The 17,047-nt window shown below is 43.6% G+C and overlaps 2 protein-coding genes across 7 annotated transcripts in view; one reads left to right on the forward strand and one right to left on the reverse strand.

Annotated features, from left to right (window-relative positions):
• AASDH (aminoadipate-semialdehyde dehydrogenase) overlaps nt 1–2,640 on the forward strand; it is a 47,635-nt gene extending 44,995 nt beyond the window's left edge. The window contains exon 15 of the mRNA XM_083168632.1: nt 681–2,640. Coding sequence (XP_083024758.1) covers nt 681–1,103 — 423 coding nt within the window. The 3' untranslated portion in view covers nt 1,104–2,640. The remainder of the gene's footprint in view (nt 1–680) is intronic.
• An 82-nt stretch (nt 2,641–2,722) lies between these two features.
• CRACD (capping protein inhibiting regulator of actin dynamics) overlaps nt 2,723–17,047 on the reverse strand; it is a 135,123-nt gene continuing 120,798 nt past the window's right edge. For all 6 annotated transcript variants that reach the window (XM_083168583.1, XM_083168612.1, XM_083168620.1 and 3 more), the window contains 2 exons: nt 13,126–13,279; nt 2,723–11,089 (listed from right to left, as the gene is read on the reverse strand). In XM_083168583.1, coding sequence (XP_083024709.1) covers nt 10,932–11,089; nt 13,126–13,279 — 312 coding nt within the window. In that variant the 3' untranslated portion in view covers nt 2,723–10,931. The remainder of the gene's footprint in view (nt 11,090–13,125; nt 13,280–17,047) is intronic.

A 17,047-nucleotide genomic window follows, 5' to 3' on the forward strand; every position in this document is an offset into this window, starting at 1 on the left:
TGAGCGGTGCCGCTTCCCGCGCTGTATGGAATCTCACATTAACATACAGCAGTGTGATTGCAGGACCCGTCCTGCACATGCTCATAGGGGGAATGGCTTATGCAACCCATGCTGAATAATACCGCTTTCTCAGTCACCGGATCATGCAAGAACATTCCCGGGTTGGCCCCTTTCACACCAGCCTAGTCCCTGCATTTTCTGGTTTGAGGGGGGAAGAGATAGTCTGGGAGGTGGTGGTGGGGGGTTCAGTGTCCCCATAGCAATGAGTGGGCAGCACTCTGCAGCTCCGTGTCCCCTTAGTGACCGGAATCGGCGGAAGGGAGGGGGGGGTTTTGCCCGGGAACCTTTCACGCCAGCGCTAGTCGTGGGTTGTTCAAGGGCCCAACCCGGGAATTCAGGCTGGTGTGAAAGGGGATATCAGACCTATTGTTCAGGAATGGTTTAAGGTGTTGACTTGGCCTCTAAATCTTCCAGATTTCACTCCCTATAACTACAATATGTGTGTAATATAATATTATGTTACTATGATGTTCCCTGTCCAAAAAATAACTGAGTACAATAATGTCGGTATGATGCTATTTATTATGTGTGGTTTATCCCATGTAGAAATGCTATGATGTTTAATAATGAAACTCCTATTAATAATCCTCCTGTGATCTCCCATCTCTCCCTGTGCTCAGGTGTGGCATTTCGCTACGGATGGGCCTATATTTTCCTCTCCTTGTATCTCCACTCTCTCCAAGCAAGTCGTCTTTGGCTCACATGATGGCCTCATCTACTGCTGCACTGACAAGGGCAATCTATTATGGAAATACAAAACCAGCTCACGACTGTATGCAACGCCGTTTGTGTTTCCCAACCCACACACAGGAAGCACAGAGCTGCTGGCAGCAGCCTCTACAGATGGCAATTTGTGGATACTAGATTGTCACTCAGGACTCCTGATCTGTCAGTATGCACTTGAAGGGGAGATCTTCTCTTCTCCTGTGGTGTGTGGGAACAGGCTCATTGTAGGCTGCAGGAACAACCATGTATACTGTTTGGAGCTGATTAGCTGCTTAAAGGGAAATGGAGATCTAAAAAGCAGCAGCAGTGATTGTTAGTGAGGTGCTGAGACTATTCTATAAGGCTGGCAAAGCTTACCCCCGGGCATCTGTGTGTCACCCACCATGACTGAAAACCTTTCATCCACACCCAAATCTACCCAACCCCCTCCTTACTTAGGAATGGAAGATAATTGCCATTTCAGTATGTAAAGCAATACCCAGGGGGGGAATTTATTAAGATGGGATGTTGCTATGGGAAACCGATCAGAACCTACTTATTTATTTAGCACCTTCTAGAAGATAAGAGATAGTATCTGATTGGTTGCCTATAGCAACATCCCATGTGAAGTAGAAGTCCCATCTTAGTAAATTTCCCCCTCAGAATGTGTTTATCTCTATGGCAGTGTGTAAATGCCAGAGGGGGTGATCTCACAATATATACGCACAACATTTTATTTTGTAGTTTTACCATTACGCCTAGAACCAGATCATTTCTGGTTCAGGAAATCTCTTAGTGGTCTATTGTTCTAGCAGTTTCTCCAACAAAGCAAAGACTGATAAAAGGTTCTATGATTGCTTTCTGACATGGCAGAGAAATCAATGATTTGTCCTCTATTCCTATTTCTGAGATGTCCACATCCCCATAGCCCTGCCTGGTATGGGCACTTCACTGTTTGTACATCTTCTCCTAACTGCTCTGTTTGCCATAGTTACTGAACAATAACATCACACATTTCAGTGTGGCCTTGTTTCTACATGTTCCTCACGCCATGCACAGTATAGATAACGTGAAAGTGTTTGCAGGGTGCTGAGCACTGGAAACACCTGGTAATGCCCCTCTCTCTGACCTGTATAACTCCATCTATCACCTTCAATACATACCCAGCATTGTGCATGAGAGTCCTGACAAAGTTGCATCTATCTCTCTCTCCTGCTGATTTTAAGGCACATTGTTGCTTGCTTAAGTTAAAGTCTCTCCAGCAATTCCTACCAACCTCCCCACCCCTGACCACATTAATGCTCCTCACATTTTGCACCTCTTCTCCACCCATTCATTCTTCTCCGTTCCTCCCCTGCCTGTCTTTCTCTTACTTGCCCTCTTGTGTTCTTTTTTCTTGCGTGTTTGTTTTTTGTTGAGTCACGGAAATGCTTTGTGCTTCCTTAAACTATCTTTAATGTTGTTCCCCACTGACTGGAGGGAGGCTTGTCCTCATGCTGCACCTAACTCACGTTCTGTACGGTTTCTTCTATGTATATTGTATGCTGTACCGTTGTTTTGTAAAAACAAAATAAAAAATTTTACATTTTATATAAAAAAAAGTGTTTAGAGTATATAAGCAGGCTCTCCATGTACATGAATGTCATCCAAGTTCTTTCTGGAGTTATTTAATCACGCTGCCAGCAAGGGCAAAATGACGATTCAATGATGGGATCTAATATGAAAAATTCCAGTGGTAAGAAATTCTGTATTGCTTAGGCAGGCCATGATGCAGATTGTAATTTAGTGGCCATTATTTTTATTCCCATGCATTTGTTATAACCCCATCACTGTGTGGCTTACTGTATTAGGCTCATTTACTTTATTACTATAAAACAAGTTCTGCGAAATTGATAACACCCCCCCCACACACACACACACACACTTTAAAGAAAAAAAATGTTACAAATTGAACAAATTCTTTGAAAAGTACATAGTTTGTTTTTATTGAAGGTTTGTTTGTTTTTTTGCAATGGACTGCTCCATAACAGTCAGACAGAACTGAAATAGAAATTACACAGATTTATAATATTTTTTTTTCTTAAAACATTTTCCAAAACACTGTTAGCACAAAATATTCAGCTGAAAGTAAACTGGAACGTCAGAGTTGAATGAGCAAATGATACTGAATACATTTACTTGCAAATAATTTCATTAAAACTAATATTTAAGAAACCATTGTACTTGAAAAATAAAAAAAAGTACAGTAAACAAAAAAACTTCACAACTTTACATGTTAATAGATTTATACATAAGTGTATTAATACCGTAAAAGATGATGAATTGCATGTTCTCACACAAACCGTATTGTCCACAGCACTGAAAGGAATGTTATTGTACGGTGTTTCCTTTATCCCGTCACATTCTGCTAAACTCTTTCCTAATCATGAGCCACCATTGAGCATTAAAGGTTTTCCATGACATAGAAATTTATAATAATTTCTGCCAATTCAATTGTTAATTGTGCCTATTCAAATAGGAGGGAGCCATTTGGAGGGCTACTGAAGTTTGCCCACTGTGAGTTCCCCAACCATGTGATATATATTTTCTGCTTACAAAATGGCCGCCTTCAAGGTGTGCAGGGGACACTTAATGACCTCTCTGGCTTACAGTATATCATACGCAAATTGACTGTTTTACTTGTAATAGATATCTATGTTTTGTTGTTGCTGTTCGTCTGTCCCGTTTATAATCAGGTTATTAAATAGCTGAACTTGAAGAGCTATGGTTGTATCAATGCTGATAACTAAGGAACTATGGGGAGTATCATTGTTATTTGCTAAGTGAGTCTGAGGAAAGAATTCAGTTGTGCGCAGTAGTCCTGAAAAGACTCTGGAACAGTCCGGCATACCAAGATACTATGAGATACTATGACCAGTAAGTTCAATCATATTCTCACACAAAGCACAGATGTGCAAAAACATTAGTATAGTTTAGCCTATATGTGCATGGCCTAACAGTGCAGTGATGCCTTGCAGGATATAATGCTGAATTGAATCCCCCCTCCAAAAAAAAAAAGTGACGAAAATGCAGTAGGCTCTCCTAACCAATCAGCAATGACCTCTCATGACAGTGCAATATGGTTACTGCAAATTGTCATTTTGTTGCTGAGCAACTGTCTCCCTTATGTTGAAAGACAGGTTGCAAATGGACAATAGACTTATCTCCAGCTGTCTGGGGGCATTGCAATTGAGAAGAGAGCAACTTCTTGTTTCTTTGCATATATTTATCTAAATTGTGCATATCCAAGCAATACCCTGGTTTCAGTAAAGGAGGTCAACAAAATATATCTTTACTTAAAAATAGGTTATATTAATTATATTATCTATGGGAACCAGTACAAGGTTTGTCAAGGGTTATAACAAATACTTTGTGCAATGTCATGGTCTAGTGAGAGAAATGTCTCCAGAAAACCCTATAAGACTATATTGTCCTGATTGGCATGTTAAAATCATATGAATTTGTCCATTTCTGTGATGGTAATAAACCTATTTTTAATGATTTTATTCTAGCCTGTAGGTCTGAACCACGTGTGGATTTTATTTTAAATCTAAACAGCCAAATAGTCTATATAAATATAACAAGTTGATTATTCTGTTTTGATTATTGAATAACTGTTTGATTATTGAATGACTGCACATGCGTACAGATCGTAGCATGCATGTATGAGCCCAACAATCACAAATCCCCTCACAATTTGAGTAACGGGAAGTCGCCTTTGGGGGAGGTGGTAACCAACTGTTTGACCAAGGCCATTATAGGCAGGTCTGTGACACCAGCGCCAGCCTCGATTAGCCTGTGTTTATTGTGGAAGGGTCCGAGCGCCTCACATTTGCACAGACCGGAAATATCATTTGATGGTTCGGGAATTGAGTATGGATTTGCGGGTGAATAGCGCATAGACCATATTTTTGCCATTCACTCGTACATTTGCATGGGGCAGGATTTCTTTCTGTCTGGGCGGTGGCTAACTACTCGCAGTCACCCAAAGCTGTTCCTTTTACATGATTCTCCTTTGATTATTCTGCTTCACATTGCAAAGTAGCATCGGTTCACAGTGACTTTGTGACGCGTTTAAGGACAACAGATGGGGAACTGTTGGCAATGTAGCTGTGGTGGGAGCACAAATACCAGCCAGGCTTGTCCTGGCCATTATAGGGTAATAGATAGGTCTTCAATGGACCCCACACAAAGTGCTACCTAAAACGTGTTTGGTACGAGAAGAACACTGGAAAAGTGACTATTTCCCTCTGATATCACAGAATCACCACCAAATAGGTCTGGATTGTTTCTATGGTGTACAGTATGAGTGGGTTCCTTGATTGGGACTTTGTAACTCAATTGATGTTGGTCCTTCAAATGCCGGTTGGGTCCAGTATCTGCCAGTAGCCATGTTGGCATGCTAAGTGTTCTAGAACAGCCACAGGTTGCATAAGGCTAGTACTGACAGATTAGCTAGTGCGATGGGTTATTGTTAACTTTAGAAAAATACATACCTTTTATAAATATACAGGCAAAACAGATGCAGTCTCTATGCCAACATTCAAAAATGTCAACAGGCTTTACATTGACACTGTCAACATCTGAAATGTGAAATGCCGACAATAATGTTGGGATGCAGCAGAGGGTTAAGGAGAGAGGTTAACATACCAAAATTCTGCATCACCTGACATTATTGTACCCAGAACACCCCTCACTGGAGCTGTACCTGGAGTGGAAATAAATAATAGCTGCACAATTGGGGGTGGGCGTTGTCATGTGACGTCAGCTGCCTGCCCCATGTGGGCAGGGGAACACCTGCGTTCCCTGGCGCCCGTCCAGCATGTCTATGGATGCGCCCACCGTTTTTGTGGGCCCGCCCTTGAAACGCTGGGTGCCCACCTCAGAATGCCCCCTGTCTGTCAATTAGACAGCGAGCGCCCTGACATTTGAAAATATCACAGACCCAACCATCGGACAGGTTTGAATTACCCTCTAGGTAAATGAAGACTGCTTACTATTTTTTGAACTACAAGTACCAGCATGCTTTGTGCCTTGTATAATTCTTCCATAGGTTTGTAGTAATATTTAGCTATTTATTATAATTACATTTCTGTTGGAATCCCAGAGTACCAGGGACGTGTGGTGAGGTAAATGGATGAGGTGTCCCTGGCAATTACCAGAGTGAGATTTGCACACAATATATGAGCCATGGGATACATGCCAGCATTATACACATGTGCAGCAGTATACACTGCTGGAAATTCGCTGAGTTTTGATGAGAGAGTTGCAGAAAAGGTTGCCAGGTGAGGCACCTGCCATAGACTTTTTACTCCAGAGTTTTGACTATAAAAATTATTAGAATAATAAATTTAAGATTTCTTTTGTAGATTCTTTGTATTTTTGACATACTTTATAAACTCAAAATGTATACGTTAGTATGACAGGAAAGGCTGTGCCTCACCTGCCTCACCCCACCGCACGCCACTGCAGAGTACTATACTTGTTCCTATACCTCCCTTTTCTAATAATTATGTCCGACATGATGTTTCTGGTACAGTGAGAAACATAGACGCACTAGATATCATTACACTTACTATAAACATACAGACTTTCGGATAAGACAAGTTGACATTTCAAAATCCTTTTCAAGACATTTCAAAATCCTTTTCAAGACATTTCAAAATCCTTTTCAAGACATTTCAAAATCCTTTTCAAATGTTTGAAGAAAACTAAATAAAACCGCCCACATATCCTCTAAAGTCTATAGGTACAATATTAGGTCTTTTTAGTCATATATACAATATTACCTCTTTATGTGCTTTTAACCACAGACATTCAGTGTTGAGTTATATATCAATATTTATTAGTGTACACAAAATTGAGAAAATACTTCAGCTATGTAATTACCTGATATAACGAAGTTGTACAGTAATTATGCGTATGACAGTGGAGTTGGACGTACTTAAAAGTGGACATGTCATACGCACTCCTAGATCTCTTCCTATGGGGTTTCTCATGACTAAATAAATAGTCAGATTTTTTTATTTTTGGAGCATGTCGATTAAAGGTGCAGAAATTAAGGACGGCGGTGTGCTGCCCTGCTGCCTGGGTTATTTGGCCCTGCGTGCATGTATAACTTGCTCAAACTGGATATTATGTATGCAGCTATACTATTTCTGAAACATGTTAACAATGAGCATCTGTGGTGTAAAGCGAGCCATACAAGGCCCAGTGTACATGTTGCTGGTAGCATATGGCTTTAAGAGTTCCCAGTCGTGTGCTACACAGCGGTCATACATCCAGCTTTATTCCTATAGTGCATTTATCACAGTCTGAGAATGTTATGGAATTATGCAGCAAAAGTGGAATTCTGAGATTATATCACAGGAACTTGGCAACTCTGCAAGACAGCCTGCTTTGCTACTACCGTGAACGCCATTCACTCAAAATGGCCGCCGTTTGGCTAATCAGCATGTTGCACATTTCCTTATATACAAGGATGTTAACGCAGAGCAGAGAAGTCCTATTTCTGCAGCATATCATGCAAGTTATTGCACTAGGTCTGGGGTAGCCAACCCTAGTCCTCGAGAGCTACCAACAGTGCATGTTTTGCAGGTCTCCTCACAGAATCACAAGTGAGCTAATTAGCTCCATCTGTGTATCTTTTAAAATGTGTCAGTGATTAATGAGTGCAGCTGTGCAGCAGCTAGGTTGTCTGGAAAATGTGCACTGTTGGTAGCTCTCGAGGGCTAGGGTTGGCTACCACTACACTAGGTAGTAACAGTGCATGCTCTGGAACCAGCCATACTGTATGCCACTATGAGCAATGCACATTTGCACTCCCCTCCACCTGTGATTCTATAGGCATATTGGGGTGTTTACATGTGGGCTATGTTCAGAGAGTGCATGATGAGTGAATCGCAAGCTATTTAAATTTGTGCGCCCATGCAAATGCATCTTGATGATGATTATGGCCATCTTGATGTAACTGTTCACCATCCCCTATATAGTCAAAGATCCCTGTCCGCTTCACAACGGCAATGACATGCCTTCATTTGGAGAATCGGAGACCATCACTGCGTCAAGACAATCTGAGGCTGATCACCACCAAACATCATGGGTGGGGTACATTGCTCATGATGTTGCAGTGACAAGTTGCCAATGTTGGGGATAAGTAATGGGGTGGCTATAAAAACGCAGACATGTCGGGACCATTTTCTGGGTTTGCCATAGTCAGAAACTACAATATTGCTTGCAGTTTGGCAGGTCCTGGCCCCTTAGGAGAGCCACCCTCTATGAGACCACAAAGGGCTTCTCAGTGGTCCAATTGTCTGGCCGATGTGCATCCGATTGTTCCTATCTATGTTCTCATCAGTGGATGTGAGATGCCGGTAGTGGGTCTCTGCACAAGATGGTGGCTGAGCCATTAGTAGATTTTCCCCTGAAGCTGCACATGCAATTGTACATGCTCTATAATAGTGGTCAGGGAACAAGGGTAAATTACCCCAAATGAGGTAAAAAATGTAATCCCTGAGAGGGTAATGGACTGTCACGCTGCAGAGACACAGCACAGGCGTCTATATGCATACCCAGCTGTGTCTCTGTAAGCATGTCCGTCCATTACCCCCAGGAATTTCATTTCATTGCATATAGAATTTATATATACGATTCTACATGCATGCCTGGCTGTGTGTGTTACAGTACTGTAGTGTACAAGGGCAGGATGCAGTGCAGGGCGTGAGGCTCTAGTGTATAACACATTTCCCTGGGTGATGCCCCGGGCCCTGCCTCCAAGTCTGCCCACTTCTTTAGCAGAATTGATAGTTGCTGTGCCATCTCGGAAGTGCGCAAGCTGTACTGCTGCTGCAGCGCCTAGTTTCTTTGCCCGGTTATAGGCTCCAGTTAAGGTATACCCATTCTAGTCTAGGGGAAAACATTGCACAGACTGTCACTACTGTATATCATCTTGTAATACTGACACTAATAGTTGCCTGGACGTCATGTTATCAATGGCTATACCACACACAGCCTGGCAGCCATTGATGATGATGCTGATGGTTACCAGGTATGGCTGTACAGTATGTGGTACAAATATTGTACCACACACAGCCATACCCATACTTGCCTACTTTGGATTTCACCTCTCCGGGAGAAACACGTCAGGGGAGGCGGGGTAAGGTTGACATCACATGGCCCCGCCCTCATGCCGGAAAACTCTGTGATTTGCAAGCATTGGGGGGGGGCGGGAGAAGGACCCGATTTTCTGGAGGCTCCCGGCCATTCCGGGAGGGTAGGTAAGCCTGGCCATACCTGGTAATCAACATCATCAATGGATGCCAGGCTGTGTACCATACTAGCAGGATATATCATAAATTTCTGGGGGTACAGTGCTCATTACAATTAGATGATTTCCTTCCTTTCAAATCAAGGGGTAACATCGGCATATCTAAATATATTTTGGGGTAAAAGGTAAAAAAGTTCCCTGACCCCTGCCATATAACAATTTCAATAAATGAAACGCAAACCCTGGCACGTTTCTTCCCTGTCTGAGCAAACTACTGGCCACAACTCCGCAGGCTCAAGGTTGTGCGCGCTTACACACTTCATTGAATTTGACCTTTGAGAAACTACCACTATGTCATTCAGTTTGTTGGTTTTATGATCAACTTTGTATTTATACTTATGATTATACGTGTCACATATAGCACATGCAAAGTGTCCCCACCTCCTTTTGTGTCACTCTACAGAACAATGTGATCCCAAACTAATATTAGCAGTCCAGTCACTCCTTCATGGGCCATGTTCTCAGGGAGTAAAGGTTGCTGCCTCCTCAATCTAAATGCTCAACTATGGTATTTTCCTGTTTACGTACACACATCTTTTCTGAATAGCATAGGACTCTTCATGTAGTTAATACATTATTTATCCTTTCTATGCATATAAAGTAAAAAATAATAATAAATGTCAATAGTTGCCACATATGTGATTGCTGTATGGAACCCGCAGACTACTTTCTTCTATGACCATCTCATTGCAGACGGTGCCTTACAGACTAACATATCCATTAAAGCAGGCATATCCAAACTATCTCCCTCCAGCTGTTGTGAAACTACACATCCCAGAATGCCTTGCCATCGTTTTATCATTCCCTAATAGCAAAACTGTGGCAAGGCATGATGGGACTTGTAGTTTCACAACAGCTGGAGGGACATAGTTTGGACGTGCCTACATTACAGCAACACTTCTACACAGCTCCGTCTCTGGCTCTATGGCAGCATTATCTCCTCCGACAATCTGATTTGTTTGCTGACAATGTTTTGAGGGTAACATCTGCCTTACAGCCTTGGGCTCCATAGACACCGGTCTAGTACTAAAACCATTCCAGTTTGCAGGCCAGTCACCGTAGTATTACTACAAGCTCATCAATAATTATAAGATGATGATTATGAACATTTCAGTGACGATTGCCATGGGTTAGGTACACTGGCCAAGGCTCTCAACATTTTTTCCGAAATCCTTGGGGGTTTCAAAATTTCCATGTCATTAATCCAAGAGTTAATACAGTAGCACTGCAGCAGGGGCACATAACACAATGTGCAGAACATGAACGTGCTTAAAAGAAAGAGTGCAAAATGGTGTTGTCCGTAGTGGTCCAAAGAAGACACGATCTTGTGCAGGTTATGATGTCCAGCTTCCCGCAAGTAATACGTCGGACTAACTTGTGTCATTTTTCCTATCCCTGTGATACATCGTTACAGCACTAGAAGTACCTGAAGACTGTACTCGTCCATCTGTTGTGCCAGGGGCACCGTGAGATCTGTAGATGGGATGCAGAGGCATTGGTAATTGGTGAGCAACTGCCTGAAGACCATTTTAAGCCTCAGCCCTATTGAAGGTGAAGTTGCCTTTTCTTGCAACTTCTTGAAGTTACGTAACTTCATTCTCTAAAAATGTCTCAAGGAAAGTAATTTGCTTGTTCACATTTGACCATAGTAACAGATGTGATTATACTAATGCTTCTTGTAAAAGCCCTCGGACAAATAAATGTTATCACTGTATACTGTACGACTATCATAACAACCATATAGTGGAACACAGAGAAGAGTTAAGGACTAACAAGGTTCTAACCATCTAGGATAAGACATCTACTTAATAATTTGTGGACAGTCGCTCCAGGCTTTCGATTTCCTCTTGGCTAACGCCAGCCATGCTGGTTCTGAGGAGGCAGGTGTGGCATCTGGAGTAGAGAATCTCTTTGGAAGATCCTTTGCCAGATTTACTGGTACAGTCTCTGTAATTTCCACTGTTGATAAAAAGAGAGATGATAAAAGAAGGCTGAACTGCTGTTGTTCCTTGATGCTCAGTACAGAAATACATTTATGGCGATATCCAATTAGCTGCGGTAAATTTCTGCAAGTAACTATTGCAGCTTGGCAAAACCCTACTCCACTGCAGGTGGGGCAGCCGTATATATTAGATTTATGGGGTGAAATTTAATAGGAGGAGAGAATCAGAAAGTGAGAGATTTGGTAAGAAATTGGTACTTGTTTAGTTTCACGGCGGCAGTTATATACTTAGCATAGCGTCCCTTTCAAAATCGGCCTCATGTTCCCGTGACCAGCGTAGTTAGCATAGTCAGTCAGAAGAAGCGTAGCGTCCCTGGCTGCCTTACTTGTGTAGTTTCACGGCGGCAGTGTAAGCTAGGTTATCAGCGTAGGCTGCCGCCGTGAAACTACACAAGTAACTACCGTACTGTTGCTGGGAACTGCATCTCTGTCCCCGGTGTCCCTGTCAAGCATAGTCAGCGCCTCTCTCACACCACTGGCGCCAGCATGATCCCCACTCTTTGGTGGAGAGGTGATCATGCTGGTGCTGGGGGAGAGGCGCTCCATTTGTTTGACACGCAGGAGCGTCTCAGACGCTCCTGCAATGATATGCTCCTGCGTCTGAGTGGCTATTGCTCAGATGTATGATACGGCAGGTGTGAATGTGTTCCTGAAACACCCCCACTATCCACGGCAGCCCGAAGCGTGGCGAGGGGACGCGTTACGTGTCCTCCCGACCTTTTCATACCGCCACTATCCACGTCGGCGTGGAGTTGTTTTTATATAATGTGGCGAGCGCAGCTAACCACCAAGCCCGAAGCGTGGCGAGCGCACACGGATTACCTTACATGTAATCTGCGTCCGCTAGCCACGCTTCAAGCTCGGTGGCTTGCTGCGCTCGCCACACTATATAAAATCAACTCCACGCCGACGTGGATAGTGGCGGTATGAAAAGGTCGGGTGGGGGTGTTTCAGGAACACATTCGCACCTGTCATATCATACATCTGAGCAATAGCTACTCAAAAGTAAGGAGCGTATCATTGCAGGAGCGTCTGAGACGCTCCTGCGTGTCAAACAGATGGAGCGCCTCTCCCTCGGCGCCAGCATGATCACTTCTCCTTCATGTGATGGACATGAAGGGCCCATTTGAAGGGGGTAAAGGGGAGTGGCAGCAAAAATGCAAATGTGTCATGGCTGTTTTTGGGGTGTGCATCTCTCCTTAACTGTGATCATGCAGGTAGAAAAACATGGCGCCAGCATCACTACTGCTGCGGCCTATCTGCATGACCATGCAGCCCTTGCAGTCAATGTCCTGCATATATTCTGCATACTGTATGTGTAAGCAGTTGAAAATGAGTTTGTGTTGACTTCAGTGGGTGTTTATATATATTATATCACTTTAAAGAAATCTTTGTAAAGGTGCCCATACACGGTACAATTATTGTATGTAATTTGGACCTAGATCGCATTGCATCGTATATGTTTTGCCATGCAATCAGATGCAATGAGATGCAATTAGTACAAAAAGAATGTGCAGCACATACTGTTTGAGCTGTGCGATGAGATGTGTAATGGGAACGCACATCTTATCGCACCCAGCAATTGTATCAGGATGTTGGTTGAACCAATGGAGAGTTGTATCCTGAAAGCATTATTTCTTGACAATTCAGCAAGTTTCAGAACTTTGTTCTAAAGGGCCTGACCAAAGTCCATTTTCAATACGGATTGGGCCTTGTGTAATACAAACTAATGGTAGGGGAAAGTGGCTCTAAATTGCACACCCTCAGTAATGAAAGGTGCCATCTGCTGAGAATAAAATGGATTACACAGAGAGAGAGGGTGCAAATGCACTATGCGATATCACATAGTGCATTTGCATATCGCATAGTGCATTTGCACCCTCTCTCTCTGTGTAATACAAACCATCCCTGTTTCCCAATTTCAACAGCCTGTAAGAATTTGAGAACTCATACACTGATCATTGTAAGCGCAGATTCAGTATATGAGTCATACCTGTGACAGATGTTGGAAGAGTGTTGGATTTCTGCAGCTGGTCCCTGCGCTGTAGTCTGGTCACCACCGAGTCCCCTTTTTTCTCTTCCTGGGGTGCTAGTTTCTGTAGTGAGCCAGATCTGCTCCGGTATTCTCCCACCTGGACACCAGATGCCTAAAGTAAAAATGATTTAGAAACATATGGTGATATGTAATAGGGTGCGATATTTAGTCATATTTTTAAATCGCACTAAATCACATATGAAAAAATCGCATATTTTTTTAAAAACTCGCAAATGTAATAGGGTGCGATTTATTTATTTTTTAGACTAAGGGTGAGGTTTAATAGGATGAGAGATTCAGAAAGTGAGAGATTTGGTAAGAAATCTCCAGGTTTTTTTTTAAACCTCCAATCATTTACACTGCAAAATCAAACTGGTTTTGCAGTGTAAATGATTGCCCCTTAAAAAAAACCTGGAGATTTCTTACCAAATCTCTCACTTTCTGAATCTCTCATCCTATTAAATCTCACCTAAAATCGGAATTTCGCATGCAATTTAGTGCGATTTTTTTTTTTTTTTTTGTAAGGAAAAAAGTGAGATTTTAGTAAATAATAAAATGTGCAATTTTTAGTAATGATAATGTGCAAATTTTTTTAGACCTGAAAGTGTGCGGTATTTAAGTAAATAAAAAATCCCCTCTCCTAAACATAACCAGCCCCGGGCTCATTGAGCCAGACCTGGTTCCAAAAATATGGGGGACAAAAGCCTAGGGGTCCCCTGTATTTCTGAAATCAGCCCCAGACTCTTGGACCGGTCCTGGTTCCAAAAATATGGGGGCCAAAAAAAAAACTGGGGATCCCCCATATTTTGTAACTAGCACCAGGCTCCAACAGCCCGCGGGACACTTTTTACGTAAGGTCTCCCGGCTGTTCCATGCGCACAGTGGCCTCTTGGTGGGTCCCAAGGCAGTGGACGCCGGGCTGATACGTGTAAAATTACATTTAAAAGATTGCTTTTTACAGTCGAACTACAAGTCCCAGCAGGCCTCCCACACATACTGGGACTTGGCAAACCACAAGTCCCAGCATGTGGGGTATTAATGGGCTCCCTTTGAGGTGTTTTCAATGCTTGCTGCGACAGCGAGCCGTGCTGCCTACTGGCTGTCACAGCTTGCAGGGTCAGTATTCCCCTGACCCCCTGCACACGCTGTTTCGCTAGGTTTTTGGAGCGAGGGGGAAACGGCGTATGCGGCCGCTAAAACAGCGAGAACCGCGGCTAAATACAGCGGGCTCCCTGCATTAGCCATGAGCCTCACTGTTTTGGGGAGTCCTCGCCGTCCTCTGACAGCGAGGATTCCCCTGGAATGTTGAATACGGTGAGCGGCCAGTGCGGGGGTTAAATGCCACAATCCCCACTGTTTAACCTCCCTTGCCGGCTGCATTGAATACACCCCTTAGACTTAGTTCACCTGTAAAGAGAATGCGTTGTCAAATTCCCCAGTCAGAACCTGGTCTATTTTTTTTTTTGCGGTTTTTGGTAGGTTTACCAAAAATCGCACCCTATTACATTTGCGAGTTGTATACCTTATAATGGGAAAACATCTGGATACGAATTGAAGTGTGAGAATAAATCGACAGGTCACATAATAGAATGCTCTCCCGTGCACAATAAGACTCTCCTTCAGTCTGCAAACCTACAAGAGTTCCATGAAAATCTTGCCTGAAATCGGTGCGTTATCAGATTCCAGAACCAACCACTTAACCTGCATATACCGTTCCTATCTAATCACATCCCCACTGTTTAGTCCACACATATCCACTCTCTTCTTTTTCATATTTTTCCATCCTCCTGACCCCTGGTCAAACTTCTGGGTCACCGTATCTTACAGCACACCAGGAACCTTTGCATTTTGGTGGAATGAATGCAATAAAGAATACAGTATCTATCCTTATGTATCAATGCCTATTTCCCTATAGATTGTAAGCTTGAGAGCAGGGCCCTCCTACCGTTTACCCTGTTTGTTGTATCACTGTCTCCTATTGTAAAGCGCAACAGAATATGCTGCGCTATATAAGACACTGTTAATAAATAAAAAATTGCGTATTGATCGTAAACAGGATGTGGCCAAAGGTTGACCGACAGGAAGTCTGCCTTTGGGGGTGGTAACAGGCTGTTTTCAGCGAGTGCCATAAAAAAGCATATGTGCCCGAACATTTTAAGGTAGGGTCTGTGACGTCAGTGCCGTCCTCGATCAGTCTGTCCAAGTCGCAGGTGACCGGTAGGGTCAGACTTACTAACATTTGCACAAACTAAAAAGAACTTTGATGATTCGGGAATTGCGAATGGAGAGCGGAATGCGATATTTTTGCAATTCATTCACAGATTTGCACAGGTCGGGTTTTCTTTCTGTCTGGGTGGTGGATGTCTGCTCGCAGTCATCTGCAACTTTGTATATGAGCTATCAAGTCTGAATCAGGCCCTGTATACAATGCTGATATTTGTTGAGTGATTATCACCCAACTGTGCACCTTACACAGTCGGACTGTGCACACGCCAAGCTATAGATACCTTGTCATTGTCACCTACAACTATGATCCTATATACAAAAACTATAGAGCCAGCATTTCAGTTGCAGCAGCCATTTTGTGCCACCACCACTGCATGTGTGTTAGCAGTTGCTTGGATCTGCAAGGCTGCCGTTGGGATTCTCCATACATTTCCATTCAGCTGCAGCATTCGGATATTTTCCCACAATAGTTTGTACAAATTTACAAATATACATGCATTAGCGCCCATCTCTGAATCCACAGCCCAGTGATCAGGCATGGACAGGCTGTTCGTGTTTAAGCGCACTAGATGTCTGCCTTCATTGTCTGACATTGGGGGCTGATTTCCAGGTAGATGGTAACTGCACTGCCCCTGTGTCTTTGTGTGCAGTGGTGCTGGAGGCACTGTAAGAGAAAAGATGGCTCGTGTGCAGGTTCTGATTGGGCCCCTCCTCTCAGGACTCTTGCATTGTGCCTTTGAAAACATACAACACAGAGCCAAACACACCCCATCGCTGCCACTCCCAGCACTCAATGGCCGCTGCCTGGCAATCAGGCTGTGGAGTCCAGTGCACAGTACATCGAGATCTGCATGTGTGCAGTGCAGCATCTGTGCATGCTCAGATCTCACACCATCAGAGTGGTCACATGCTGCTATAATACTTCTCTCCCACTGTCCTTTCTTTGCCTCTGGAAGTTTAAACATTTCTTCCTCATCTTTTCGCCCACTTCTTACACTACAGAACTTACATACTGTACGGCAAGGTACAGGTCAGGAATCTCTGCGCACCACCACCCTGGGTCCACGCTACCCTCCTGTGTCCACGCCACCATCTATTACCTTTAGTGAAGTTGTGGCAAGCGGAGCTGAGCGATTCACCGATCCCGAAGTGTGGCGTACGAAGCAAGTCCAATAGGGGCCAATGGTGCCCCTTGCGTAGCGGCATTCATCGAGTGGCTAATGTAACTGGCATAACGGTGGCCGCAAAGATGAGGAAGTACCGTTTAAACTTGTAGTGCATCATTTCTACATTACCTGTTCTGTGGCATTAGTTATGAAACAGGTGACTATTATTCATGCATTTGAGTCTTCTGTGAGCCTAGCAAATATTGGCCCTTATTCTGGTTGGTGCGGATATATCCGCGTGCGTACGGGCCGCCGATGTTTTGTGTCTGCGCATGTGCAGAGGCGTCTCTGCGCATGTGCGAGCGGGGCGTACGGCCAAATCCCGCATGATATGTGAACACTCCGAACAGGGGGTGGAGAGGGGCGTGAAGGGCTATTTGGGCTCATTACCATATGCATACGCCCCGCGTTTCATGGGCGTTCCCATGCAAACGATGGGCGTACGTATGGTAATGCGGCCGTGACGCACGTGTAGTGGGCGGACATAT

Source organism: Crinia signifera, chromosome 1, assembly GCF_055691185.1.
Source record: "Crinia signifera chromosome 1, ASM5569118v1, whole genome shotgun sequence".
NCBI classification, from domain to species: domain Eukaryota; kingdom Metazoa; phylum Chordata; class Amphibia; order Anura; family Myobatrachidae; genus Crinia; species Crinia signifera.